The sequence below is a fragment of the Hylaeus volcanicus genome, chromosome 5 (assembly GCF_026283585.1).
Source record: "Hylaeus volcanicus isolate JK05 chromosome 5, UHH_iyHylVolc1.0_haploid, whole genome shotgun sequence".
In the NCBI taxonomy this organism is placed as follows: Eukaryota; Metazoa; Arthropoda; class Insecta; order Hymenoptera; family Colletidae; genus Hylaeus; species Hylaeus volcanicus.
In genome coordinates, this window is record NC_071980.1 from 7,462,460 (window position 1) to 7,488,214 (window position 25,755).

General features: G+C 44.0%; 2 protein-coding genes across 3 annotated transcripts in view; one reads left to right on the forward strand and one right to left on the reverse strand.

The window, feature by feature from the left end:
* Window positions 1-3,000, reverse strand: part of LOC128877506 (collagen alpha-1(IV) chain) — a 28,020-nt gene extending 25,020 nt beyond the window's left edge. The window contains exons 1-2 of the mRNA XM_054124848.1: window positions 2,859-3,000; window positions 1,645-1,687 (exon numbers count right to left, since the gene is read on the reverse strand). Coding sequence (XP_053980823.1) covers window positions 1,645-1,687; window positions 2,859-2,878 — 63 coding nt within the window. The 5' untranslated portion in view covers window positions 2,879-3,000. The remainder of the gene's footprint in view (window positions 1-1,644; window positions 1,688-2,858) is intronic.
* A 553-nt stretch (window positions 3,001-3,553) lies between these two features.
* The window catches only part of LOC128877507 (collagen alpha-2(IV) chain-like), a 62,133-nt gene continuing 39,931 nt past the window's right edge, over window positions 3,554-25,755 (forward strand). The window contains exon 1 of one of the 2 annotated variants that reach the window (XM_054124849.1): window positions 3,554-4,102. In XM_054124849.1, coding sequence (XP_053980824.1) covers window positions 3,974-4,102 — 129 coding nt within the window. In that variant the 5' untranslated portion in view covers window positions 3,554-3,973. Of the gene's footprint in view, window positions 4,103-4,374; window positions 4,518-25,755 lie in introns of those variants that run through there. The other variant, XM_054124850.1, reaches the window with a different exon arrangement.

Consider the following 25,755-nt stretch of genomic DNA (forward strand, 5'->3'; position numbering starts at 1 on the left):
TCGTGGGAAAAGAGTCGCTTCTACATCGCGTCTAAAAAAGCGGTAAGTTGTACCCTGTATATAGAAACAGATGTAGCTCGGGTCGGCGTCGACTCTCCTGTTTAATTTCTTAAACAGTATCGTACTACTATCTAGTGTATAGGTCTAGATAGTCCAATTGCCTGCTCTCATCACGCCACTCCTACATACCAACTCTCAAATCTCAGGAATCCAAGCTATTCTCCCAATTAACTAATTAGAATACGTGCCTACACTAATGAATTCTCTATCACTGACAAGCTTCCCAGGCTACGTTTAACTTACTCTCGTTTCCTATCGATTCTATTCGAATCTGCTCCAGCCCTTTGCACTTGAGAGACTCTCAGTCATCGCTAGCTTTCACGCAGCAAATCTACCAGCAAAAACGTTTCTATAGATTCGATTTCTTTGAAATCTCAAATTAGTTTGCGATAACGAATCAGGCTACGTCTTCGAAGTCAATCTAAACTTAGCATTCGTGGCGATAGTCACGGAAAAGAATCAGAAACGAATCCTCGAGTGCAGAGGTTTAATCTCTTCGGTGCTCTGCGCGAGTATACTCGTGAAATTATTTTGTTCTCGTCGTGCTCGAGACGAGTTAAATCGCGCGAGCTTATCGTTAATGAGTTAACGAGTTAACTCGGAGCACCGAAAAGGTTAAGGACTGTAAATAATAGATCTCCCCCAATTCTACCCCAAAATCGGGTAAATTTACCCCTTTTCTTTCCCCGAGCGTACCCTATAACAAACCATCGAATTCCTATCGTTCCGATCCGATTCTAATCGCGAAGAAAGCCACGAATTCGTCAGACACTAACGTCCCCTTTCCTAAATCGTCAAAGACGATGGAAGTCCCACGCCCGGCGACGCGCGTCTCGTAACGCAGAAATAACGACGTTCCCGATGATCTAATCTCGCGGACGATCGACATGCTCGCGGGTTACGCTAGCCAGGAGGTCTGTCGGCCTTCGTTCGAGCTTCGTCGCCCTCGCAATTCCGCCGACTCTTGCGCGTCCGCACAATTGGAAACGGGAAGGCAGCACGCGCCGCCAATGATCGAAACGCGATCCTCTCGACTCTTTTTAGCTCGTCGACTGGTACTGCGCGTCGGTGCACGTGCATTCGCGTGAATCGATGAATGAACCTAGATCCTCGCGTGTCGTCGCGGTTCGACGATAAAAGGTGTTAAACGATGAATATCGTCACGGTTCAGGCGATCTTTCACCGGACTATTTTTCTCATCTGTTAAGTCCGGAAATTAATTCCTCAATTCCGCAATTCCTTTGTATTCGCGTAACTGGAGTTAATATGTACGTATGTTTGTATATTTGCGTACGTATTAAAGTAACAACGCGATCGAAAAGGAAACCTTTCGATTACGTCATGACCCGTCCTCGAACCGTACTTTGTCACAATCAACACCCCCGATAACTGCTCCATTTACGCGAAAACTGCGGCACGGTCGACTACTCGCGCAATTGTCGGTATAGAAATATACTCGGCAATTCGAAACCCGTTTCACGAGGGACAAACCGGACAGAGAATAATGGCGCGATACCAGAGGGCATTTTTCAAAAATCCGTGCCATCGACGGGTTAAAGCGGCAACAAAGCTGTGCATACGTACCCCACTGACAATCCCGGCCAGGAAGACTGCGGATGCGACGAATCTGGAAGAAGAAAGAACAAACTGACGATGGCCGTGGACACGCTCCGATGTTCATTAACAGATTATGGAAAGGACGAGAAAAATTAGGGATTCATTGAAAGATGAGATAGAATCGGAATATCCATCGAGATTTCTCTGCACTAGACATCAAAGATCACGAAGTTCCACGAAATAAACAAAGTTCGAGAGTTTCTCAACGTGCCAAGAATCACTTCGGCTCCAATCCCGGACGCTTCGCGATTCGAACCTAGACGAAGTCGACAGCTACAAACCTCCTCGGTTATCGCGCCTCTGCAATACTCCCCCATTTTTATACTCGTCGTTCCAAGCAAAACCCCGTCGCCTTCTCGCGAATTTCTAGATTCACTGTGAACAGGAACGAAAGAGAAGGCGACCGCTAAACGTTTCTCCTTCAAAGGACGACCGACCGTATAAACACATTGCGTCCCCCGCCGTTCAAGTCCACTCGCCGTCGGAACGTTCCGGGGGTTGAAAGTACCCCCTCCGTCTATCGCGGAAACACTCGTGTCGCGTGCACCGATGTAGAACGGAAAAAGGGCAAAAGAGAAGAGCACGGCTGGGCAGAGATGGTTTACGCGACTCGTTCGAGGCGAAGCGTCGGGGACCACCGAGGAAACGCGGATCCGTTCGCTTCCGTGTCGCGTTGAGACGAAAGACGGGCACGCGCGAAAGATTGAAGCACGTGTCTACGCGATGCAGAGATCATCGACATAACGACAGGTTTGGCGGGTAGAGTTCGTTGCTCAGGATTCGGCGAGGCAGCGTAACGGAGACACTGTATTTTTGTTCTCGGCTGAACCCGGTACGAAGCTACCGATCAAAGAAAACCGCGAACGAGACATATCGAGACGAACTGAGAGAACAATGACTATCAGATACACGTAAGAAAAATTAAACAGTTCGAGACACGTTGTCTTCGACCGAGAATGTACCGCGGAGTATGCAGTGCGAGTACTCGAAAGAAAGGGGAACTCCGGGAGGAGCAAAGGTGAAATTTCCTTGCCTCTGTACCCTTCGGTTCGTACGTGCCTCGTCAACTCCAATGTCACTTCAACACCAATGTACGATACCGAGAAGGTAACGCGACAAAAAAAAGAAAAAAAAAGGACGAAGGAGCAGAAGGATAAAGCGAAAGATGAATATAAACTCACCGCAATCCCAACCGGGTCATTTCGACCTCCCTATTCCGCGACGGGTCTAGGGAGCCGACGAGCACAGGCTAGCACGAGCACCGCACGGACAGGCAGTCACAAAATATCGCGGGGAACCCGGCACCGAGTAGACGTGGTGTGCGGACCGTCCCATCCAGGGAGGGCTCTGAATGAACGTCGGGTGGAGGGAAGGAAGGTGGAGGCGGCCGCCGAGCCACGCCAGCTAGAATTCCTCCGCCGAAAGGATCGGGAGAGAGGCTTCTCGCTCCGGTTCCGCGAGAGCTGGTGAGCTCTCCACACTCTTGGTCCTGCCTCCCCCGCTTGTGTTGCCAGTACGCTGTCCGAGAATCGAACTCTCCAGCCTGCCTCCGCCAACTGCGGGACCAGAAGATACCAGTCGGCGCAGGGCGCAAGAAGGAAGGACAGACGGGAAAAACCGAAACCGCCGGAGGTAGGGAGGCAGGAAAGACGAAACCGGGAGCTGGGAGAGGGAAGTAAGAAGAGAAGAAGTAGACGAAGAGGTAGAAGAATAGGAGAGCGAGGAGGGAGGAGAGAGGAGAGAGGAGAGAGGAGAGAGGAGAGACCGGTGACCGGGTCGAGGCGAGCTCGGTCGCGCGTCGCACGAGAACTGTTGCGCGGCCTCAGCCGATGTCGATCGCGCCGTGGGCCTCCGTTCCGAGACCGAACCGAGCGCGTAAACCAGCGAGCAGAGCCGAGAGGGGAGCTGGCATCTACCCGCCGCGCCACGACGCGCAAGGATACAGCTTCGCCGAGAGGAGAAGAGCGCCTCCTCCGCCGCCGACTCAGGCCTGTCTGGCTGCGTGGTCCAGCGACTGATCGGGAGGACGTGGCCAACCGGGCCGTCTGTCTGGCCCTTCGACACGCGCTGCGTCGACAGGCTGGCCGACCAGCCGCATCGCATCGTTTCCAATCCACCACGATCCAACAAGAACGCGGGATTCGACCGATTCCAACGACACCGAACGCACGCCGGAGGAGGCTGTTACGAGGGCTGCTCCGTTACCCAAGGTAGACACAGGTAAACCAGGGGGCACGGAACGAATCCTGCCGCCAGGAGGTGGCGTAGGGAGGAAGAGGAGCACCGACCCGGCACGATGCGGCCTAGAGCCGCTGACACGTCGACCGCAGCAGCCCGCAGGCTCCGTTCGTTCCCGGTCGTCCTGCGAGTCACCTGCGTCCTTGCCCTACTGGTCGTCACGTGGATACCGGTCACCGAGGCTGTGGTGAGTGACACCTTCTAATATATACCAGTCGCGTACCGTTCGTTCGTTGATAAACAACCTGGAATAACGTCGTTAGTGCTCGACGAGCCGTTGACCTCCGCCCCATATTTATTTTGATCCGCGTGTTCCACGGCCAGGTAGAAAAACTCGCGATACCGTCACACGTGGCTTACTCGTGTTTTTCTGTACCGGATTCCGTAGCGCGGGACAAACGGTTTAACCTTCCCCCGTTTCGAAACTTAATTCAAACAGTCTTCGGTTGTTCGTCGTTCCGCGTGGACGAACTGCGTCGATCTTCGAGACTTCCCCCATTTCCAACCACACAGAGCCGCGTTTTCGTCCAGGTTGTGCGCTGCCGATCGGAATCTTAGGCTAGAACAAACGCTGTACCTGTCGAGGTTGCTGAGAGAGTAATGTGAGTACCAATATATTATTATGGAAATTCGCGAGGACTATATCGGGGACGCGAACATGTTCGGGATATCCACTGTGCTACGATGTGTTCAGTCTCAGCTCGAGTGCTTCATTTCGCTTAAAATACGCCTCCAGGGAATAGTTGATTCATGGCTATATTAATAACCAAAAGATAATTTCCATCCGACTCTAACTCACCTTTCGATAACGAAGCTTTCTGGTCCTCCGTGGTAATACGCAATATTCTCGAAAGTAATACGATAAGTATTAGTTGGAATATGCGAGAATATAGAAAAGATTGATAGTAAAGTTCGTGTTGTAACATCTGCAGAATAAAATAAATTCCTATTTAGGTTCAATTTTTGTAGGCACGTTCGCAAAGATTTTATTTTGCATAAAGATCCGCAGTTTAATAGTAAGACAGAGATATCGGCTTGTCCAAAAGTTCGCACAGATTTTTATATTTATATTATATTTATTGAATTACATAGGTGCCATTTTGTCCCGTAATCTTTTCGCTTTTTAGGGGTTGTACACATTTTATTTGCTTTCAACCATTCCGATACAGTCGTTGCAATAATTATTCGTAAAGAAACCTATTTATTTTAAATGGGTTGTTGTACGAATGCTTCATACACTGACTTTACACTCAGACCCGTGCCACGAATCAAAAATTGACACGAACTTTCCGGACAAATCAATATTTTCGAAGATAAGCGACATCGCGAAGCTCGATAAAGTTCAATAAAAATGGATGAAACGTTGAGACCATATCGTTAAACAGTTGCACATGAACAATTCCCCAAAAGTACCTCGTTTAATATAACGCGAACTGTGCGGAACCGTATCCAATGTTTCCTTCGATTTCTAAACAGCGAATAGTAAAACAGAAACTCCCAAAGCCCCCCTTCGGAGAACCGTTTATTTCCACGGAAAGACCGGCGTATTAATCTGGCAGGCAACGTGTTAATCGAAGTCGACTCGAGCCACTCATTCGGTTACGTAAGAAGTCGGAAGCCTGGGGATGGTGAAAAAGGGAGGGAGGGAGAAAACTATCCAACGGAGTTATCGCGAATTTTCGCGAGATTAAAGTTGGCACGCGAGAAGTTCTCGGGGCCAGCTTGGCAGGGTTTCCGGTCGATCGTCGAAACGACGTTATCGCGTTATCCATCGTAGGAGATGGACGGGATCTTGGCGTGTTTCGCGACTGGGTGATCTAGAAATCGATCGTTGGACGACAGACGAACGTGGGGGACGTTTTATGAACGTAGGTGAGGACAATTTGCCGAAAGACGACGCAACGTCGCATCTGGAGCGACCTAACGTCGTTCCAGCGCTTTTAGGGACGTAATGCGAATGGCAATTCCGCGGCTCGTGCCCACACGACGGTCGCGTGGGAACGCGCAGCGTTCGCCAGTGATCTACGATCAATTCCTCGATCAAGCCGCTAATAAACTGTCCGCCGGGACATTCGAAGTAGCTCGTTTACCGACACCGGTGGTCCTCGACGAGACGAATCGTTCGTTGATCTTTCGATTTTTCAATTCGTCATTGGAAAGATTTATCATTGCAAGAAATTTAATCTATACACGGTTTTCTAAAAGGGGCTTTAGGATTTTCGTGATACGGTTTCAAACAATTTATTATTTCCATCAAGGTCGTAATATGTCTATAAATAAACTAGTTTAGAACGATACCATTCTAATTTAATATTAAACTTATTATTAATGATCTACTTATGATTAGATTGTCATCGATCAGGCATTGCAAATTTGCACTCTAGATAGCACAAGTTTATCGATAACGGTTACATAAGTAATTAAAAAGAAAAGCTCGTTGTAAATGTATTTATTCGAATTTAATAGTAATCCTTACTCTTACATATCACGATCTTTTGCTCGTAAAATTTCGGGCTGCAAGGGACCCGCAACTAGGTCGAGAACGTCGGGAGTTTCGCAAGTGGTCATTGGCTATAAACATGAGTTTGTTTTGTATTTAAATTTCGCTGGGCGGCGTGCAATGAGCGAGCTCAACGATCCTCGTCATAGTTAATAAGTAAACGCGCACGAATATGGGTCGTATTATCTTTCGCGTGTGCGTATTCGTTACGAGCTGTTTGCCGGAGCAGCATCTTTATTAACGCTTTCACGAAATCGCTGCCATAATCCAAGAATACTGCCCAGATTTCTTCGTTCTCGCTATACTCAGTTTCCAACTCGCAACTCGGTACAAAAATAAATTACACAACGTAACACGTACACCCTCGCTCGTAAATATATAAACACTTACTACATCCGATGAATAATTAACGTACAACGTAAATTAGTACTGTACAACTTTTGTTGCTAGATTCTATATCGGATGTGCATTTAACAAAAATTAATAACATCAAATGTTTCGAGTCCCATATCGCCATAGAAAATTTCAGAAAGAATGTTCAACATATCAAACACATTCATGGGCGAAATATTATAAAATAAATGAGATGATATCACTTTGGATACAATGAACAAAATTAATAGTATCTCTATAGTTTTTATCGTTACTAATGCGATGTTAGAAATAAAACTATTAATAAAATATATTCGCTAATGCAACATAAACATATCGAAAGATAAACGATATAATTGATACTAATAGATTCGCAACTTTTATTAGATGTTTATTTCTATTAAGGAATCGTCCACATACTTCTGAGCGGGGGGTGTATACATCAATCTTCAACTGATTTTAAACACTGCACCGTGAAAGAGACGCGAAATGAATCGATTAGTCCCGATAGCAATTTTAACTCTGACGACCGAATTACATCGGTGAAATAGCGGCGATCTACATTTATATCGTCGTGTTCAGTCGAGAGGAGATTAATTTGATGCGAATGAATCAACTTCATCCGATCGTTCTAAAAGTGGTCGCCGGGATAGTTATTCGGTTCGAACGACATTCGACAGATTCCCGCGGAAATAAAGAAACGTCACCTCGAGGAACAAGGAAACGCGTACGTGTACGTTCGCCTCGCAAATCGTCTCCCTCACCTCGAAGCAAACTTGCCGTGCGGCTCGCGCGTGATGTCACAAAACCGTTAAAAGCGTTTATCTTCCGAGCAGAGGTTATGAATAATGTGCACCAGTGTATTTTTGCGGTTAGTCGGATATGTACGCAACAATGTAACCCGTTACGCAATCGATTCGTTACTCCCACCCCTTGGATAAATATTCGCGAATTTTTAACGCTCCATCCCTTCCCCTCGTATCTGGTTTCCTGAGCGTTTCACGCACAACTTCCGAGGTCGCAGCGATGCGAATGTATTCCGTGCGTTATCTTTCAAATTTTTCTCGCCGATGACCGACCTCGGCTTTCCGTTGCTTGCTTTTAGAGTTTTATGCGCGCTACTTTATGGACCTCGCTTCTTAGAATCGACGCAAAGAAGGGCAAGAGGGTAACGAGAGCATCGGCGTCGAATGCGCGATTTATTTTTCCAAACTGCTGAATCGCGTAACGTGTTCGTTAAAACGAACATCGAAGCAAGTAGTTTCTCGATGAAATTTTCTATACGTAAAACCGTGAATTACTATGGGGAAAAGAACGATGTTTGGCTACCGTTGCCGGTTACGTGCACTGTTGCGAACGGTTTCAGAGGTGATTGCACCCTTTATATTTAGATACCACGTCAGGGCACCCTGTGCGTACGATCGTACTTCCGTTCGTCTAAGTAATTCTGTTCCTCTTAGTATGCTCCTTTTTTTTTATTCTTCGGACTCGTTTATACGGTTTCTTTTATAAAACGAATGCTGACGTGTATCGGGAAGTTTCATAAATTAATTAAGTAGTTTAAATCGATCCTCGAAATCGTTCGTACCGACGTGATTTTTAGAAACTTTGAAACTTGCTTTCGTATTCCGTCGCTGATTCAAGGAAAAATCATTGCATACAATCGAATCTGGACCATTGCTCGAACACCTTGGCTCGCTATCGGTTACATCTTCCTATCTCGTTGAAGTCACCCGGTAAACAAGCGCGTAGGCGATTTCGACGCCCGAACGGACTGGCACATCCTTTTGCGGGAAACATGAAAGGAAAAGAACTCCCGTTGCGCATGGGGCGGAGGACAGTAGCAGGGATGGGAACGAAATATAAACGGTAGGTCAGAAGGTTTACACACCTTTTTTTCTCCGTTTAGACAGCCCGTTGTGCCAGTCGTTCGGTATCGTGAGAAATCGTTCGGTAGTCACGTTTCACTTTCTCGATACTTTAGGCGAAATAATGGATCGGCGTGACAATAAAAGAATATATAAATCTGTTAGACCGTAGACCAGAGAGGAAGTCAGAGTGGGAAAGATTAAATTATGTCTTCACCTCGGAGGAAAACTGTGTCGAGTCCAAATTTGTTGAAAATTTTATGTGACTTTCGATATAATTAATATTAAGTTACATTAGTCCTGTTGTAAATATAAATTTATCGACATACCGTATAGGAAAACACTTTTCAAACTACGTACTTTACAACGGACTTTATTTCTCTGTTATTCTTTTTTGTTCTCTGTATTCGGTATTCTTCTGTAGTCTTCTGAAGTCTTCTACAATCATAAACAATTTATAAACACTCTCTCCCTCTCTCTCATCCGCACTCGTCTCATTCGCTCAACTTCACATTCATACATCGCGCGGCTAATTTAAACAGTTTATGCAGTCCTATGAGTACCAAGGAGCGATATTTAAAAAATCAATTTTTCTTTGGGAAAATAACGTCGACATCTAATGCACGCACAAATTTCTTTAGTTAGCCTATAAAATTGACCGAAGTATACATGTGTCTTTGCTTAAAACTCCCTGGCATTTCTCGGATATGCACGAAAATTTCCTCTGGCAGTCAAAGGGTTAAGATACCTAAACCTTACATTATCCACTAGTATCAGTGGAGGAAAAATAGTTTGCTTTGCGCTTCGATATTAATTTCTTCCATACAAAAGACAATTAAAAGCAGGAAATTATTCTTCAGGGAAATATTACAGGTTCTATAATTGTTGGAACGGGAACCCTTTTAAGAACGAGAAACAAAGGCTTCCTTTCGGAAAGCAATATTACGAAATGATTCCCAACATGGTCCACCATATGTAGGTTGCCGTTGCTCCGTAGGAAGAGTCTGCCCGCGATAACGATAAACTTTTCCTGTCGCCACGCCGGGACAATCGCTGTCCGAGGATGCACAACTCGTTCGGTCTTTCTCGCGACATGAAGCAATCCTACGACGAGATATATCAATTCGCATGCCATGTACTCCTTGCGCAACGCCCTGATTCGTTTACACCAAATCATTTAAATGAATTTAAATTAATTTTCGATCCACGATACTTTCGCGCCGTCCTTTCCCTTCGTAATAATTCTGGGACATTCGGAGAATAAATCCCGAATGAAAGCAATCGTTGTAAGTCATATTCCTGGCTAAAATAAAATTGACACGTCCGAACGGAGAAATCCAAATCGTGGCAGGATTTTTCCGGACTAGAAATACTTTCGTGAAACGATCCCGTGGAATTTATGTCTAACGGGAGGGCTCATATTTTACACGCGACCAAGACTCGAAACGTCTGCGCGAAGCCCACGCTGGTATCCCGGTGCATTTCACACGGTCTTCTCCGTATAACGTACGTTTCCCGCGTTTTCGAAACGCCTCTAGCCCCACGGGTCTTCCGAATTCTACTCCCACTCGAATCCCAGTCCCACCCTAAATCGGGCAAAAATCGGGAAGAAGTGTCCCTCCTGGCCTTTGACGATCCGGTTACGGCAAACGCGTTACTTTCACCGTCTGCCAACCTGGAAATACCATTTGGTCTCGAACTAGTCGCCACCTCTTTTTCCAAAAAGTATTCGCGCCGCTGACGCGTAATAAATTATCCGCTACCTACCTGCCACTGAATTATCGTTAACATTGTCCGTCAGAGTCGCGCGCAGAACCGCTGGAAAAAAGCGGAATATACGTCAGGATTTGGGATCCGAGCTGTAAATAAAACACTGTGCTTTATGAGAACACTGTGCAGGATGAGAAAAACAGGCGGAGCTGGTGATGACGTTTGGTGTGCCTCACAAAACGGGTTTTATGACGCATTATTGAAAATAAACCGATGTTACGTCGGCAGAGTTTAATTTCGTATAGATATGGGACGGTTCTAGAGATTGGGACACTGAAATAAATTAGTATCTTCTTCGATCGTAAAATTTGATTATCGTTAGAGAACTGTCTAAATGTTTACAGTCCTTTGAAGAAGGATAACATCACGGAAAAATACATTAAAAATTTTCAGTGCCCGAATTTTCTAAATAAGGAAATATATTAGTGCGTCGGTTATACGCGTCCTTAACGGCAAATTGAAATCAGCGTAATTACAATGTCCTTCGCAACGTGAAAAGCTCTTTAGCAGCTGACGGCGTGAGCCGTAGTAAAACGCGTTATACGAATGACATCACGCTCTAGAACTGGTTGTATGCAAATATGCCATTGACCATCATTAACCTCTTTATGTTTATGCTTCGCGACGAACGATTTTTTTCGATTAGACAATGCTCGAGCACCGCCGAAGCTTAACCTCAACGTGCACGAGACAGTCAAATGACAGTCAACGATTCCTACAATTGGAGCGGCCATAGAATTTTAATGTCACCTCGAAAATAGAACACCTAGTTGTCTTCCTCGTAAACGCAACGATTATGCTCGTAACGAATCAATTTTTTTAAAAAGAGAACAAGATTCCGCGGTAGTGAGCTCGTAATTGTTAATTAGCGATTCCGAAACGGTGGATAGATAAATTGCGGCGAAACATAGAGTAGAAAATAACGATCAATCGCTCGGGCGTGTAACGAGCAATTCCAATCGTGACGTCACGGTAATATTTATGCGTTCGCGACACAACACGGTGTATCTATTTACGGTTAGCTGACTTGTAAATTTGAGAAAAGCCCTGCCGCGCGTAATGTTGATTGAATATTAATCGCGATGCGAATGATGCGGTACACGCCGCTCAGGACGTCATCGCTAATTCGATTATTTAGAAAGAAACGAACTCATGTCGGTGAAGTCACGATCTGATCTCATTCGTTGCAAATGCACCGGCCGCGATCGATGGAGAAATTGTAATCGTACGACGTATCCTCTGAGAAATGTATAAAACGGGTACTTTACCTTGCCATTATTTTCAACGACACTTGAAATACGAGAAGCTTTTCTAATAAAGTATCCAACGTTTTAATGAAACTCGCTCGGAATACAATGCTCGTACATTTCAATTTTTCTTCAAACTATTTTATAGTTTTACTCTTCCGAGAGAAAATTGTGGTTGCACTTCGCGCGTCGCTGTGCTGCAGAGGAGACGCGGCCGAAGAAAGTCTTTTTTTACACCGCTGAACTGGTTTTCTATTTTTAAATAGAGAAGACCCATGTTTCCAGTTTCTGGAATCATTCTGTATATAGGAGTACGTCACGCTATTGGGGCGGGCAGTATCTCCTATTTCGTTGAAGATAAAGAACGGCGTAGGAAAAGGTTGAACGATATAACGCGATCTATCTTCCCGTGGCCTCGTTTTCTTCGCGAGTATATCACCGCACCTGCGATCCACGCTTCCGCTTTCCTTTTAAATGGAACAATACTCTTCTTTCGATACGTCAATTTCTGTCATGCAACGAATTCGTATAAAAGTTTCTGCGTATGTATTAGGGGAAGGAGTATAGAACGTTACGTGCTTACGCGATCGATGGTCCGAACGTCTTCTTGGATAAAACTTGTTAGGAGAATTTAAATACAGCGCGCACTTTTCGAATAATCTCCCGTAGAACTTTCACGTGGAAAATGATAACCACGATCGATGTATCTAAGAACAAGGATTCTTTTTGAAGAAAGTGTAATTGCTGATGCATCGTTGCATTTATGTAACGAGCCTTGAAACGATAATTTTTCAATTATTTCATCGAGCGTTATTAATAAATCTTTCGTCGGAAGTCGCTCTAAATTGACATAGATGGAGTTTGCGATAAAAGACGAATCAACAATCGTCCTCCGGCAGTTAAAACGTTGCGGGATATTAGTTTCATCGCGCGAAGGCTGCGCGTGACATCACACTCTAAAATAATTTGTTAACGAATGCGTCGCGTACCGTTACCTCATATCTTCAGTTACTTAATTGTTAGTTATTCGAGGCCGTTTCGAGCGATATCGGCCGCGTCAGACCACCGCCGCTTGTTTACGCGATTATGGACCAAAATCGTGTCGACTAAGCGATGACACGACGCGCAAATTGAACAGCACCACGGAAATTAAAAGCATAAATAAACTTTGAAATTCGCACGCTCGCTACGAACATTCACAATTTCTCCGTTCGATGCAACAGCTCCAGGCGAGCTGAATTATGCAGTTTACGGACGAGAAAAGGTTCTCGAGGACGCGCGATCGCAAATTTGTAACTTCCACGCACGGCTGAACGTCGGAATTAAAAACTTCGTCGTGCATTACCGAACACCTGCTAAGTAGAACGACAATTTATTTTAATCCGCGGACCGACCACCCACTTGCTCCCCCGAAAATGTTTGAAAATCGAGAAAAGTCCGGTCCGCGACTCCATGATTCAACAAGTAACCGAGAATAATTCAAGCTCTCGGTTACGTGATTTTCATTGCATGGAAGAGTAACGATATCGTTCGTTCGCGGTGCGTATACGCTCGGGCTGGAGATTACATTTTATTGTTTTGTTAACGCCGAGAGGATCCTATCTTTGCTCGCGATACGGCTACAGCCACTCGCGCGCTACGAAAACCAAGCGGCTCCGAGACCGCGTTAAATTCACCGCGAGAAATCGCTTCTTTCTCGAGAGGCGAAATAAAATTAGGATAGTTCACTCGGAAGTTAATTTTTGTTGAAGCGAAGTTTCATCATCGCGATACCTCGAATTTTTCAATGGATAACTATTGTTATAAAATTTCGCGATCGGTTTTCTTGTTCGAAACGTTCGAGAAACGATACTCTTTCACCCTCGTGTTTCTTCTAAACGTTTTCTTTGCGTTTTCTTTACGTTTCACGTTTGCTACCCTTCGAGTTCCCTCGCAAACAAGGATCGAGGAATGAGTCTGTCGGGCGCCGACAAGCGGTGGATAGCTCATCGGAGAATCCGGGGTCGTTATGGTCGGCACGGTTAGCGCGGTCCATCGGAGGATCAACGCTTAGGGTCGTCGGGCGCCGAAGCCGCGAGTGACATCACGCAGTCGAGTTATTTATTACGAACGTGAATGAAACAGTTCAGCGTGACAATCGGAGATAATGGAGAAGCTCTCGGAGGGAGAACAGGCGGTCTGTTTACGAACAGCTACCGATAACCCGATGTATTCCGTTTATAGGCGCGCTAGAGTTCACCCCTTTCCCCTTTAACGGGACACCGTGCTCCTATCCAATCCGTTCTCGGTCTCCGTTTCTGGGTAAACGGTCGAAAAAAAAAGGAACTCCAAAATTAATGAACCGCGCGCAGAGTTTATCGCCACGAGTCGACACAGTGATTCCTCGTCGTGCAGCAGCACCCTGGCTTGAAAGTTCGAAGCTATACCGCGCCACGAATGCTTGCCGATACGATTCGTTCAATTTTTCATTTTTATAGATTCTTAGATCGGCGGTAGCGTTAGGGTGTCTTTCGAGGATCACCTTGGACCAACATAATTCCTTTTATATTCGCACGTTTATCTACGGTTCGATATCCAGTGTTTTCCTTTTTGCTATCGCCACTTCGTCGAAAGGGTCAGAAAATGTCAGAAAGAAATCAAAGCTAGGAGCAGGTCGCCACCGTGGATCGATTTCGTCGAATCGAATTATCAAGTGTTTATCGTTCGTATTTCTTGTCACGCAGTGTTTATCAGCCGTGACGATCGACTATCGCGACATCGCCGCGATTAGTAACTATGTGACAGAATGTATTTAATTATTCCAAGTAAGCCTGTCCCTGGAAGGTCAGAAATCTTCTGGTTACGCAATCGTCGTTTATCGCGTATATTTCAAACGCTGATTCATAGAATTAAGATAAAACGCCTCTCATTCATGAAAGTGCCCGTAAATGAGACGGGAGAATATTGACGATCCTCTACGAAATATATTATACAAATATTACCGATAGCAATCAAGCAGTCGAGGAGCGTAAGTGCAGTTGCCCGAGTATTTATCTAGTAGAAGCGAACCTGACGAGTACCGCGGTCGATAAACTCGAAGACCGACCGGAAAATAATCGCGCGGATGCAAATGTCTATCGTATCCCGTTTTCGTTAAGTGTCGCCGCGCTAACGAGGTCCGAGAATTTATTCGGAGCGCATCGACGCCGCCAGCGTCATGAGCTTACCCGCAATCGACTGCGCATCCCCAGCAAAGATATTTCGCTGATCCCGAGCGAATTTATCAATTCGTGAGTTACATCAGGCGCGAGTAACGGTGTCACGAGCGTTACAACGAAGCGCTCGATCTATGTAGGACGTCTAAGGGTGGACGCAATCTATCTCTTACGAAACGTGTAACCTCGATACACACTATCGGAGAAACTCTGGAGTTCAAGGGGTCCCGATGTGTACCGTTCTCCTAGGACCGCGCAGTGCTCGCGAGTCGTTGGCTGAACATACGATTTTCGTATCACGTTCACCGCCTCGATACCGCGAATCTTTAGATCCCGCTCTTTTATATTCACCGGTTTACACTCGGGATTTTTCTGCAGGCTAGGTAATCGACTAGGCTCTCGAAATTTTCCGCGTTTATTCGTACATGCATGCACAGGATTATTTTGAATTTACGAGTGTCTCGCTCTATTTGGGGTAGTTTCCGAGAACATAGTCGGGGCTTGGTATTTACTTTTGAAAGGTTGTCCCACTTCTGTGATCACTACCGTGTACGATTGTTTATTTGTTTACTATTTTAACACGTTGATTGCCGCCCTCGTACGAGTGACAGTGTTTTTCACTAAAGAATTCAAAAGATTAATTCCGAATGTTAGACATCAAAGGAGATGAATTTAAATAAAATTCATGAATTTGGATGTCGTTACAAAAATGAATACGTAGACTCCAATGATGTTTAATCTTAGCAGAAATTTACAAGAATATTTCGACAGTCAACGTGGTAGTATGCAATGTAGCTTTCAATCGAAAATATCCACACACGAACTGGTGTTTTTAAAGGGAGGTTTTTAAAAGGGGTGATTGCTACCGCATAATATTAGGTGTACAAATAAGTTCGGTGCCTTTTTATCATATACTCGATGTTTATTTATAAGAAAAAGAAATACACGTTACGTTTCAAAGTAATCGCCATTACTTTCTACACACTTCTTCCACTTTTCGGGTTGTTGGCGGATTCCGTTTCTATAAAAAGATGGTGGTTTCGACTTCTTCGAAAGACTTGAAGTGAGAAGCAACTAAGTGGTGTCGTTCTTAGTAGCCTCAGCAGCATTTTTCTTCAACTCAAATGCAAAAAGAACGACAATGTTTAATGTGCTCTTTCTATATACCAATTAGGGTAAAGTTACATAGTGAATTTAGTAGCTAATAACTTAAGACACCGATTGGCGGGAACAAAATTTCAATTTGAAATGTAATTACAGCTGAGTGTATGTAAAGGCATCGAACTTATTTGTACATCTAATAGTTCATATATCAGCTATTCCAAACGAGCCACCTCCAAATCGACCTAACCTCCGTTAAAATTCGACATCTGAAATTAATAATTGAACCGTTCGCGCGTCACGCTCCACGACCGGGATTTTCGTCGCGTCTCCGGCCCCGTAACTTCGTGTGCAACGAAACGCGAGCGCATCGGGAACGTCGCTTCTTCTTGGTTTAATTTATCGACGACACGTGAGAGGGAAAAATATCTGGCTTATACACATCCAGTTCCGAAAACGCATCCCGGCTGGACGAGCGTTGCCTGCGCGGAAATAGAAACGGATATGCGGTCGGTACGCGCCCTATTTTTGGGAATCGATCCAGCGATCGCTGCCTACCGAGGAGGAATTCCTGGATCCCTTTTGTCGCGAGCCTAATCGCTCGTTGCTTCCACCCGCGGTCGTTATTTTTCGTTCGATCGCGTCCAACCGAACGGAGCTGATTTTCGACACGCCTGCGAAAAAAACGAATTCGCGCGATTTTTTTCAGGCCCCTGGGACTACTCGACGATGAGTACGAAATATACGAAAGCTTGATCAAACGCTATTATGTCAGTGCAAACGAACATTCTCCGATATTTTTATCATTCTTATATTGCAACAGTCTCTCCAGCTACATCTCAGGACCCTTAACCCTTCTCAAGAGAGATAATTACGTTAGGTTTAATTTATTTGGACCTCGAAGTGTCGATAAAATGATCGTCGATGAGGTAAAAGCGACCTGATTCTCGAATCTCAAATCGGAGATCTCATCTTCGAAGTGAATCTATGTTTAGCATCGGTGGCAGTAGAATGCTAAGAAAGCATCTCGAGATGCTGGAAAAAAGGCCTCAATTGCAAACGATTAATCTCTGTCTATTCTACTCGGATGCCTTGTCGTAAAAGTTCATACGAAGTTTACACGAAGCGCATAAAACGTACCTGAACGTGACTTTCTGGAATTATACACGTCATCGAATCGATACTTGAACGCGAACGAACCGCGCTAAAATTGATTTCGATACTAGTTGCCGTGCAAACGTTCGCGGTTGTTGAAAGTTTCTTGGCATTCCGCATCGCTTAATTGGATAATCATTCGGCTCTGGAAGCTTTCCGCTTTCCAGGCTTGCCAGGATTGATAAGAACGATCTTCGCCGAGTCGTCAGCTTTTATTTTTGTGCAGAAAACGACACGAGCGCGCAACCCGTGTATCTCTCGGGGCTACATTGAATTATTAACCTTAATCACTCGCCGACGTATTAAGTAACGCGTTATCGCTTGAAACTTCCGTTTTCACCTCGACACGCGATCTCGGAGCGCTACTCGCCGCTGAAACGGTACTGATCGCGACTTTTTTTTATTCGACCGAAAGAACTCGCCAAACGATAATTACGTATACTACGTTTTTTTAAATAAATCGAATGAAAATGTTTCGACATTGAAAATCTTTTCGTCTTCGAACAGCCAAAATTCGTGTCCCGTTGTATGGTAAAAAGCAACGCGACGAAATTTATGGTTAGTAACAAAATAAGCTTACAAAATATTAACAATCATCGCTTGATTTTGTCTGTACAATTTTGTTCATATTTTGACACTCGTGTTTCAACGAGTTTTAAAATAGTTGAAGTAGAAGCTCTTATTTTCTCGTTAAGGAAATATTTGTTTAACAGTTAAATCTGGAAAACTTCTCCGTTCAATATGAATTTTAATATCATTCATACAAGTTTAACCCTTTCGGTGCTGAACACTCTTGATCAAAGCACTCCACGTGGACAACGCATACGTAACTATTTGATTAAAAACAATAAATTTAAAGCATAGCTTAGAAGATCGATAAATTTAGATATTTCAACTTATATGGGACAACAATAAAATATGGAAACACTGATAATTGTGTCTCAAGCATGATCCTCACTGATGGAGCTTTGTCGTACCCAAAGGGTCGAATTTAATATTCCACCACCACAAATATCTTCGCTTGATTCGCGCGCCATTATCGGGCCGGGAGTCATCTATCATCGCATTTGTAGATCGACGATCGAAGGCCAACGATGCCAATGGCGTTAGAGCAATAGCGGTTAACGACGACAAATTCCATCGACGAGGAATGCAGGAACTCGAACGCGAGAATTGATGCGTGTCTTCCGTAAACGATTGAACGTTCGAGCAGCGTTTCCCAAACAGCGACATCGACAAACACTCGGTAACAACTCCAGACAATTAATAATTAATAATTCAGCAAATATAATAAAACTCTAGAATTCTACGTTTTATCCATCCACCATTTGATTTTCGCGAATAAACTTTAATCGTACGTCACTTCCGTTTCGAGAATTAGATCGCGACGAATGCAACGGTTTCTTCGACAATTTGTCAAACGAAAAGTAATTCTTTAATCGAATGAAGTTTTGGGAAACGCTGGATTTGAAAGAGCGCCGCTGCGTCGAAGGTTGACGTCATAATTGGCGCCAATGTTGCGTTTACATGGTCAGAGTCGGTGAAGCTAAACTTGACACTCGACCCTTGAGCTAGAAACGCGCGCGACCGATTAGAATTGGATCGAAACGTTTAGGGTTACACGGGAGTTCAATGCTAAGTGCAAACAGTGAACGATGAGTGCAGTCGTGACGTGTTTGTCGAGACATCTTCAAGAAAACACTCGTCACATTCGAAGCATAGATCGTTGAAATATTTTTTTAACCGTTACGCGTACACGGTAGCATGCACAGATCGTTTCGCGAAAAGATTAATTACTTCGCTACTGTGATTAACAGAATTTAACGGTTTAAGAAATTCTTGATCGGATATTTCGAACGAACGCAGTTTCTGTCGGGTCGCAGAAATTCGTAGAGCGGTTCGTTAACTTTGAAAGTAATTATTTCACACACAATCAAACTTCACGGTAAAAACCTGTAGGTGAATTTTCAATTTACCCTTCGTTGGAACCCTGAGTAGATTAATCGATACGTTCACTCGTTAGTTTGCAAACACGTTTCGTTAAACATTTAGGGAATCAATGATTACAATCAGTTATTGTAATATTCGCTTTGCTTTAATCGCGTTATCGTCTGCAGTGTACACGTAAATTTTCCTTTTTAATCGAAACAGAAATGGAGGTTCAGAGGTCGGGGATGAATAACCGCGTTTCACTAGTACCGTGACAAACGATTACCGACAAAGGGAAGCCTAAAAAAGCTCTCTCTGTTCGGTGCACCGCATGTTGTTCATTAACGTTCAAGATCGTAAATCATTGACATCATCCTACCCAGTCATTCATGGCTGAGATATTCCACCATGTATCATCGATTATTGACCACATCTCTTTCTTTACTCTTGAGCATAATGAACTGGAAGCGATTATGGTGTCATCGTTATTACGGTATTAGCATTCATGATAAAAAGTCGAATCATTTTTCTTAGCCACCCTGAATGTCTTCTTTATTTGCCCTCTCACCCAATATTTCTATAGAGTCATCCACGTGTCCACGTGCGAACTTGAATTTTTACGAGTATTCAAAGTGCTTTCAAGAATTTTATTTTTAAATCTTTCTATATTTTTCTATATTTTTCGATATTTGTAGATCATTTCGTTGGACCTTTTAGCTTCTTCGTTTTTCATTTTCATGTATATCCGGTGTTCAGGTATTGTTATTAAAAAATAAATTCCTCGATTCATTGTATAATCCGCTAGTGAAAAGATTAATTTGAATTTCGGACAACTCGCATAAGCCTGTCCACGAGTCGGAGCATGCGCCCAATGGGTTCCCCTACTCCGAGCCCGTTAGGCTGCGCGTTTAACAAAGGCGCAGATGCCTCAGTTCGTTGTGCTCTTCGCTCTGCTACAGACCGTGTGTCTCTCTCTCGGTTGTGTCGCGTGGAAGGGGAAGGAGGAGCGTGGGGGAGCCTCTCCTGGACAGGCCTGGTTCAAGTTCACACGTCACGTATCGTTTCTCACCCATTACTTCTCATTTTCAAGTAAGAATTTTCTCTAGTTTCGTACATTTGATTACTTCGGCATAAAAATTTCTGTGAACATTTCAATATTCATAGTTATTTATGACATCTAATCGTTTCGGAAACGGTGAATTTCGTGTTATTTTAAATTTCCTTAAACCGTGATAATTCTCTCGAAGCTTGTTGTCAGTTTGCTAAAGTTAATGCAGTTTAAAAAAAAAAATATCCAGAGCGGGGTCCCATTCAGGCAACCTTAGTAGAATACAAAAACTAACTTATACTAAATTCTAATTTTTATTTCGTACTAAAATATCCAAACGTTGCAAAGCCAACAAGTATCGCGTAATTCGGTTCGACCAATTATCCAGTCGTGAAAAAGCTCGCGCGTATATCGTGTGACGTATCGCGAATAATGCGACGAAAAGAAGAAACTTGGCGAAATAGAGCAAGAAAACGAAGGCGCCTTTACGTAATTACTTCCTCTTCTCGATCAAAAGGGGGCGAGAAAGCGCGACGTTGAATAATAACGTTCGAGGGTATCGATGGCGAGATCGACGCCCGAAGCTCGTATTTACCGCCGCGATTACCGATCGATCGACCTCACCCCACACAGACGAATCGATACGCGAGCACGAGGCGATTCACGTGCAACCATACGCACACGTGGACCTCTTTTATGGAGGGTCAGCGTTTCCATTGGCAGATATAGCCTCGCGACGTGTCGGACCCTCGATTACAGCGATTCTCGATTCGCGGAGCGATAGGTGCAATCTATATCGTCCTCGAACCTGCTAGAAACCTAAATTAAGCCATCTCGGCGCACCTTAGATCGTCCTTTCGCTACCTGCAATTATTCGATACAGGGCGCACTTGCACGTGCCTTTCGAAACATTTCAATTTTCACTTTTCTTTAAATTAAAGTAGCAAGAATTACGAAATGTCGCCAATATTTAATTTATCATTTCTTTAGATTTCCTTTTTGGAGATTTATAGTTTCGTCCATCTCCTTTCGGCGCCGTTGCCTTTCGAGATGATTGATTTAAGGTTATTCAAGCACGAGTACAACACAGAGTTAATTTAATATATAGAAACGTTCGCACGTTTCAATTTTAATGCCGGGGGCTTGTAGGAAGTTACCTCAAATATTCACTTTTCGCAGCACTTGATGACGAAAATACAGGTAGTTTGAATTTATAATTCCACTCGTGCTGCAAGCTCGAACTGCGGATACACCTGCTAGCATTTCCGCTGCGCGCACTCGAAACTCAGTTAATGCAAATTAATAGCCAATTTATGCTGTATTAATTTCAAGGCGCGAGTTTCTATCGGTCCGGAAACACGATATTAAAGGACGCCGCTAATAATGCCGGAGTAATCGGGTTACTGATAACAGGAAACGTACCGGAAGCGTATGCTAATTTTTTTTTTTTTATATATTTAATTTCTCTGCTTTCGAAAATATTCAATTCGATATTTTACTATCGACGCGAAGATGAAATTGTCTTGGGATGAGCATCTAACAAATAAAAGGTTTTCCAAAAGAGACTTTCTTTTTTTCTTTCTGATATAAAAACTAAAATTCCAAAGCCCCCTTTCGAAAGCCCTTTATTTCCACTCGTATTTTAAATTCTAAACGTCAACGAACGAGTAACGAGGATAAATTAGAAGAATTTTATCCATCTCGGAGTCGATAGGACTCCAAGCAGGGCCGCCACGGGAAGAAATCGAATCAAAGGGTCCAGAATTAGAAAAAACGGTCGAAGGGGGGGGGGCGAAAAAACGCGAAACGAAGAACAATATTTTATGCAAGCCGGTCGATCAATTTTTGTCCTACTGGAGGCCTGAAAAAGGTAGCAAAAGGCATCGTAGGACTCCGCTGTAAAAAGAACAAAAGAAGCTCGGACGAGGAAAGGACTCGAAGCGTAATCCGCGTTTCCCAACGCGCAGTGAGTTTGCATAACGACAGACTGTCTCCCCCCTCCCCGATGCTTATCCACTTACAAAATCCCTAGTATCGTCGTCCAGTTTTTGCTCTGCGAATTTTTACCAGACACCCCTTTTCAGCCTTCAGAAAACTAGCAAACTCAAATTAAGTCGTCCTAATTAGAAGATAAACGCAGTAGAAGCTCAATTAAAATTGCCAAATTAATCTCCTGCTCGTTGCACCCGCAACTCGACGTAGCGATTTCACAAAAGCCCTGATTTCGAACGAGTAAGACCTATTAATACTCGACGAGTGCCTGTTAAAAACGAATTCCACCCGTTTAGAATTTCTCCTTTCTTTTACGTTTTGCCCCCGACCGCCGTTAAATATGAAAAATGGCGCCTTTCAATCATCGAAGCCCGTCGATCGCGAGCGGAAAGAGGGAGATCCGTGGAACGCTCGGTTGGAACGAAATTTCACGGAGCAAAGGTGAGAGAAAAACGAGACGAAAACGAACGAATACCGGTCCGGGTGGAAAAGGTCGCGGGTGCAGCGACGGAATACAAGAGGAAAGGGAGTACGGGTAACGAGGATGATCGGGGCGAGGTAGCGAAAGGAAGAATCGACTTGGACCACCTGAACGCGAATTTAAGAAATTAAAGAGGTAAAAAGGAAGCCCGGCAACGTTGTCGCGGAACCTGTCTGGTAACGCGCCGCGTCATTCGACGTTACGAAGCGGAATATAGTCGAAGAATATAATTCGTCCTTCTCGAACCTTCGAGGGCGTCGATACCTTTCACGTGTGGAAATCATCGTTGGGAGAGTTTGAACCCTCGGAGTCGAAGCAAAGTAAAAATAACATATGTGACCTCCTATATATATTTAGTCGTACAGAATTTGTCCAGAAATTTAGTGGAATTAATGGTCCATCTAGATATAGGAATCGTGTCAATTTTTGTTTTATTTTTCGATGAACTTTGGAGATATAAAGACAAACAGAGAAGATCGTTGAAAAATGATTGAAAAGCGATCGAGGGTGGGTATTTTCTTCCATATCAATTTTTCCGTTTTTTCTCCAGACTGGAGAACGAGAACGATTGACTAAAAAGAAACGCAAAGATACTATAATTCACGAAACAGCTTACGTAACTATGCCGACACACGTACTCCGCGTGCGCGAAATTCAATCACTTATGCAAGGTTTGGTAATCACTTGATTTTTTTGCTCGGATACTTTATAACTCCCGTTGTGTCTGTGTCGGCTTCTCGCATTGGACGATGACTCGTTCTCTCTGAACAGAGAGGATCGTGCAGTGGCGCGCCCCAAAATACTTGCCAAGGTCTCGTGACGCTCTATCAAGAAAGATAGAAGACAACTTTATTTAACTTTCTCTCGTAAAATTACGTCCTCTTCGAGATTCGTTTCAAACATTTTTCCAAATTTCAACAAACAACGAATGTACGTCGAAGAAAACCAAAAATGATAAGAGGTGACCACGGATAACCATGGATGAATTTTGCTGGGAATTCAATCAGACCTTTATTAAACTCTTTTAACTTAAAAATTATATATTAATTAAAAAAAAAAAAAGGGAAATAAGTATTCCTCCAAAAACTGGTAATTCGTGGTAAATTTTACGGATCACTTCGTTCCTGGGCGCGCCACTGGCACGACGTGCCCTGAGATCGATGTAACGGGAGGTAAAAAAGAACGAAAAAATTAGTCGAAGGAGATGCTGAGGCCAGGCAAGATATACACGTACCGACAGTCTGCCCACGATTCCGCTCGGCCAGCGTCATCCGGACGCTTAATATTACTGCACATTATGCAGATTCCGAGGACTGGATCCTCTTCGTCCTCTCTTCGGCCCCTGGGCTCGTTTCACCCTCGCGCCCGGTCTTCTTCTCTTCTTCTCTCGTATTTTGTCCGACAACGGCCGATTCCCGTGCCGTTTCGCGCGCTGGATCGGTTAGACGATTCTTTTCCACGCGGGACGATATTGTTTCTGATACACGCTCCGAGCAGGTCCCTGGCACGCAGGGTCGTGTTACTTGCGCGCCAAGTACCGCGGCGTAGGCGGACGTTTCTGTCGTTTGTTCTCGCAGATCTCACGGACTTTGTGGCAAACGGAGAAAATTTCTTTCAAAGTTTCATGGGTAATTGAGTGCTGCAATATTCATCCGTTGCGTGGAAAAGTCGCAACGAATCAATCCACATCTTCGAATCGCTTAGAATATAGTTCCTTACTGGTTAGTTCGGCGTAGGAACGACGAAGCGATATCTCTAATATCTTTCAACGTTTCTATGTCTGCTGCATCTGTTTATTGAAATTCGTATCTTCGTATACATAGATGAAGACCAGAAACTCGAATTATAAAATATCTCATTTTCTACATTTCATACAATCCTGCATTCTTTTAATGCTTCCATGTCTGTTGCATCTGTTTATTGAAATTCGTATCTTCGTATGCATAGATGAAGACCAGAAACTTGAATTAAAATATCTCATTTTCTACATTTCATACAATCGTGCACTCTTTTTAATGCTTCTATGTCTGTTGCATCTGTTTATTGAAATTCGTATCTTCGTATGCATAGATGAAGACCAGAAACTCGAATTATAAAATATCTCATTTTCTACATTTCATACAATCGTGCATTCTTTTAATGCTTCCATGTCTGTTGCATCTGTTTATTGAAATTCGTATCTTCGTATGCATAGATGAAGACCAGAAACTCGAATTAAAATATCTCATTTTTTACATTTCATACAATCGTGCATTCGTACATATTATTGGCGTATTCCGTTCCGTACTTTTACACGGTGTAAGCGCACGAATATCCGCAGAGTATATCAAGAATTATAGCAGAGTCGCGCGATTACGCGGGCAACGTTTAAAATCCCTGCTGGTCCATCGGGGAGTGGTACGAAGAAAAAAGAAAAGCACCGCACGATCATACGCACGATTAATTGTAGCAGTTCCAGAGCCAGACGATGTTCCCCGTCGCTTTATGCAACACGATTCTGGCCGCAGATTGCCCAGACCGGTCCAATTCGGTCTGGGGGACCGGTGCGCCGAAATTCACGAACTTTCTCACCAGAGTTCACCGGCGTTAACCCATTTATGCCCGCGACAGCGTGCACGAAACCTTTATCGATGATTAAGTCGGCGGCTCTTTCTGAGTCATCGTCGGAAGAGGGCCGCCGCGAGGATAATTTCTTTTTCGGTAATTAAATGCAAAAGCGCTATAATTACACGTTCCTGCGTAATGGAAACACGGATGCAATTATCGACGATCCTGGCGCGATAGCGTTCTTGAAGTGATAGCGTTCTTGAAGTGATAGCGTTCTTGAAGTGATAGCGTTCTTGGAGAATCCAAGTTGTCTATAGCGTCACACGATTAGGGGTAATTCTAGCTTTTCTTTCGTTAGGCCAACACTTGATTATTTAGTAGAGTACATTCTGTTTCATTTTTGCTGTGAGTGCGTTCAATTGCCTTCGTTATTGTAGATCGACTGTTTCAATTAAAATCTCGGTGATCTTCATTACGATGGTAACATTTATTTTCCATTATTCTTGTAAGGATCAGTATCTCGTTTCGGTTCAGCAGATTCACATTTCTCTTCTTTCATTGATAACATAATATTGAAAGGAACTAACACCTAATTATCTACAAAGTAAAGTAACTCTGTTTCATTTTTCCAAACGC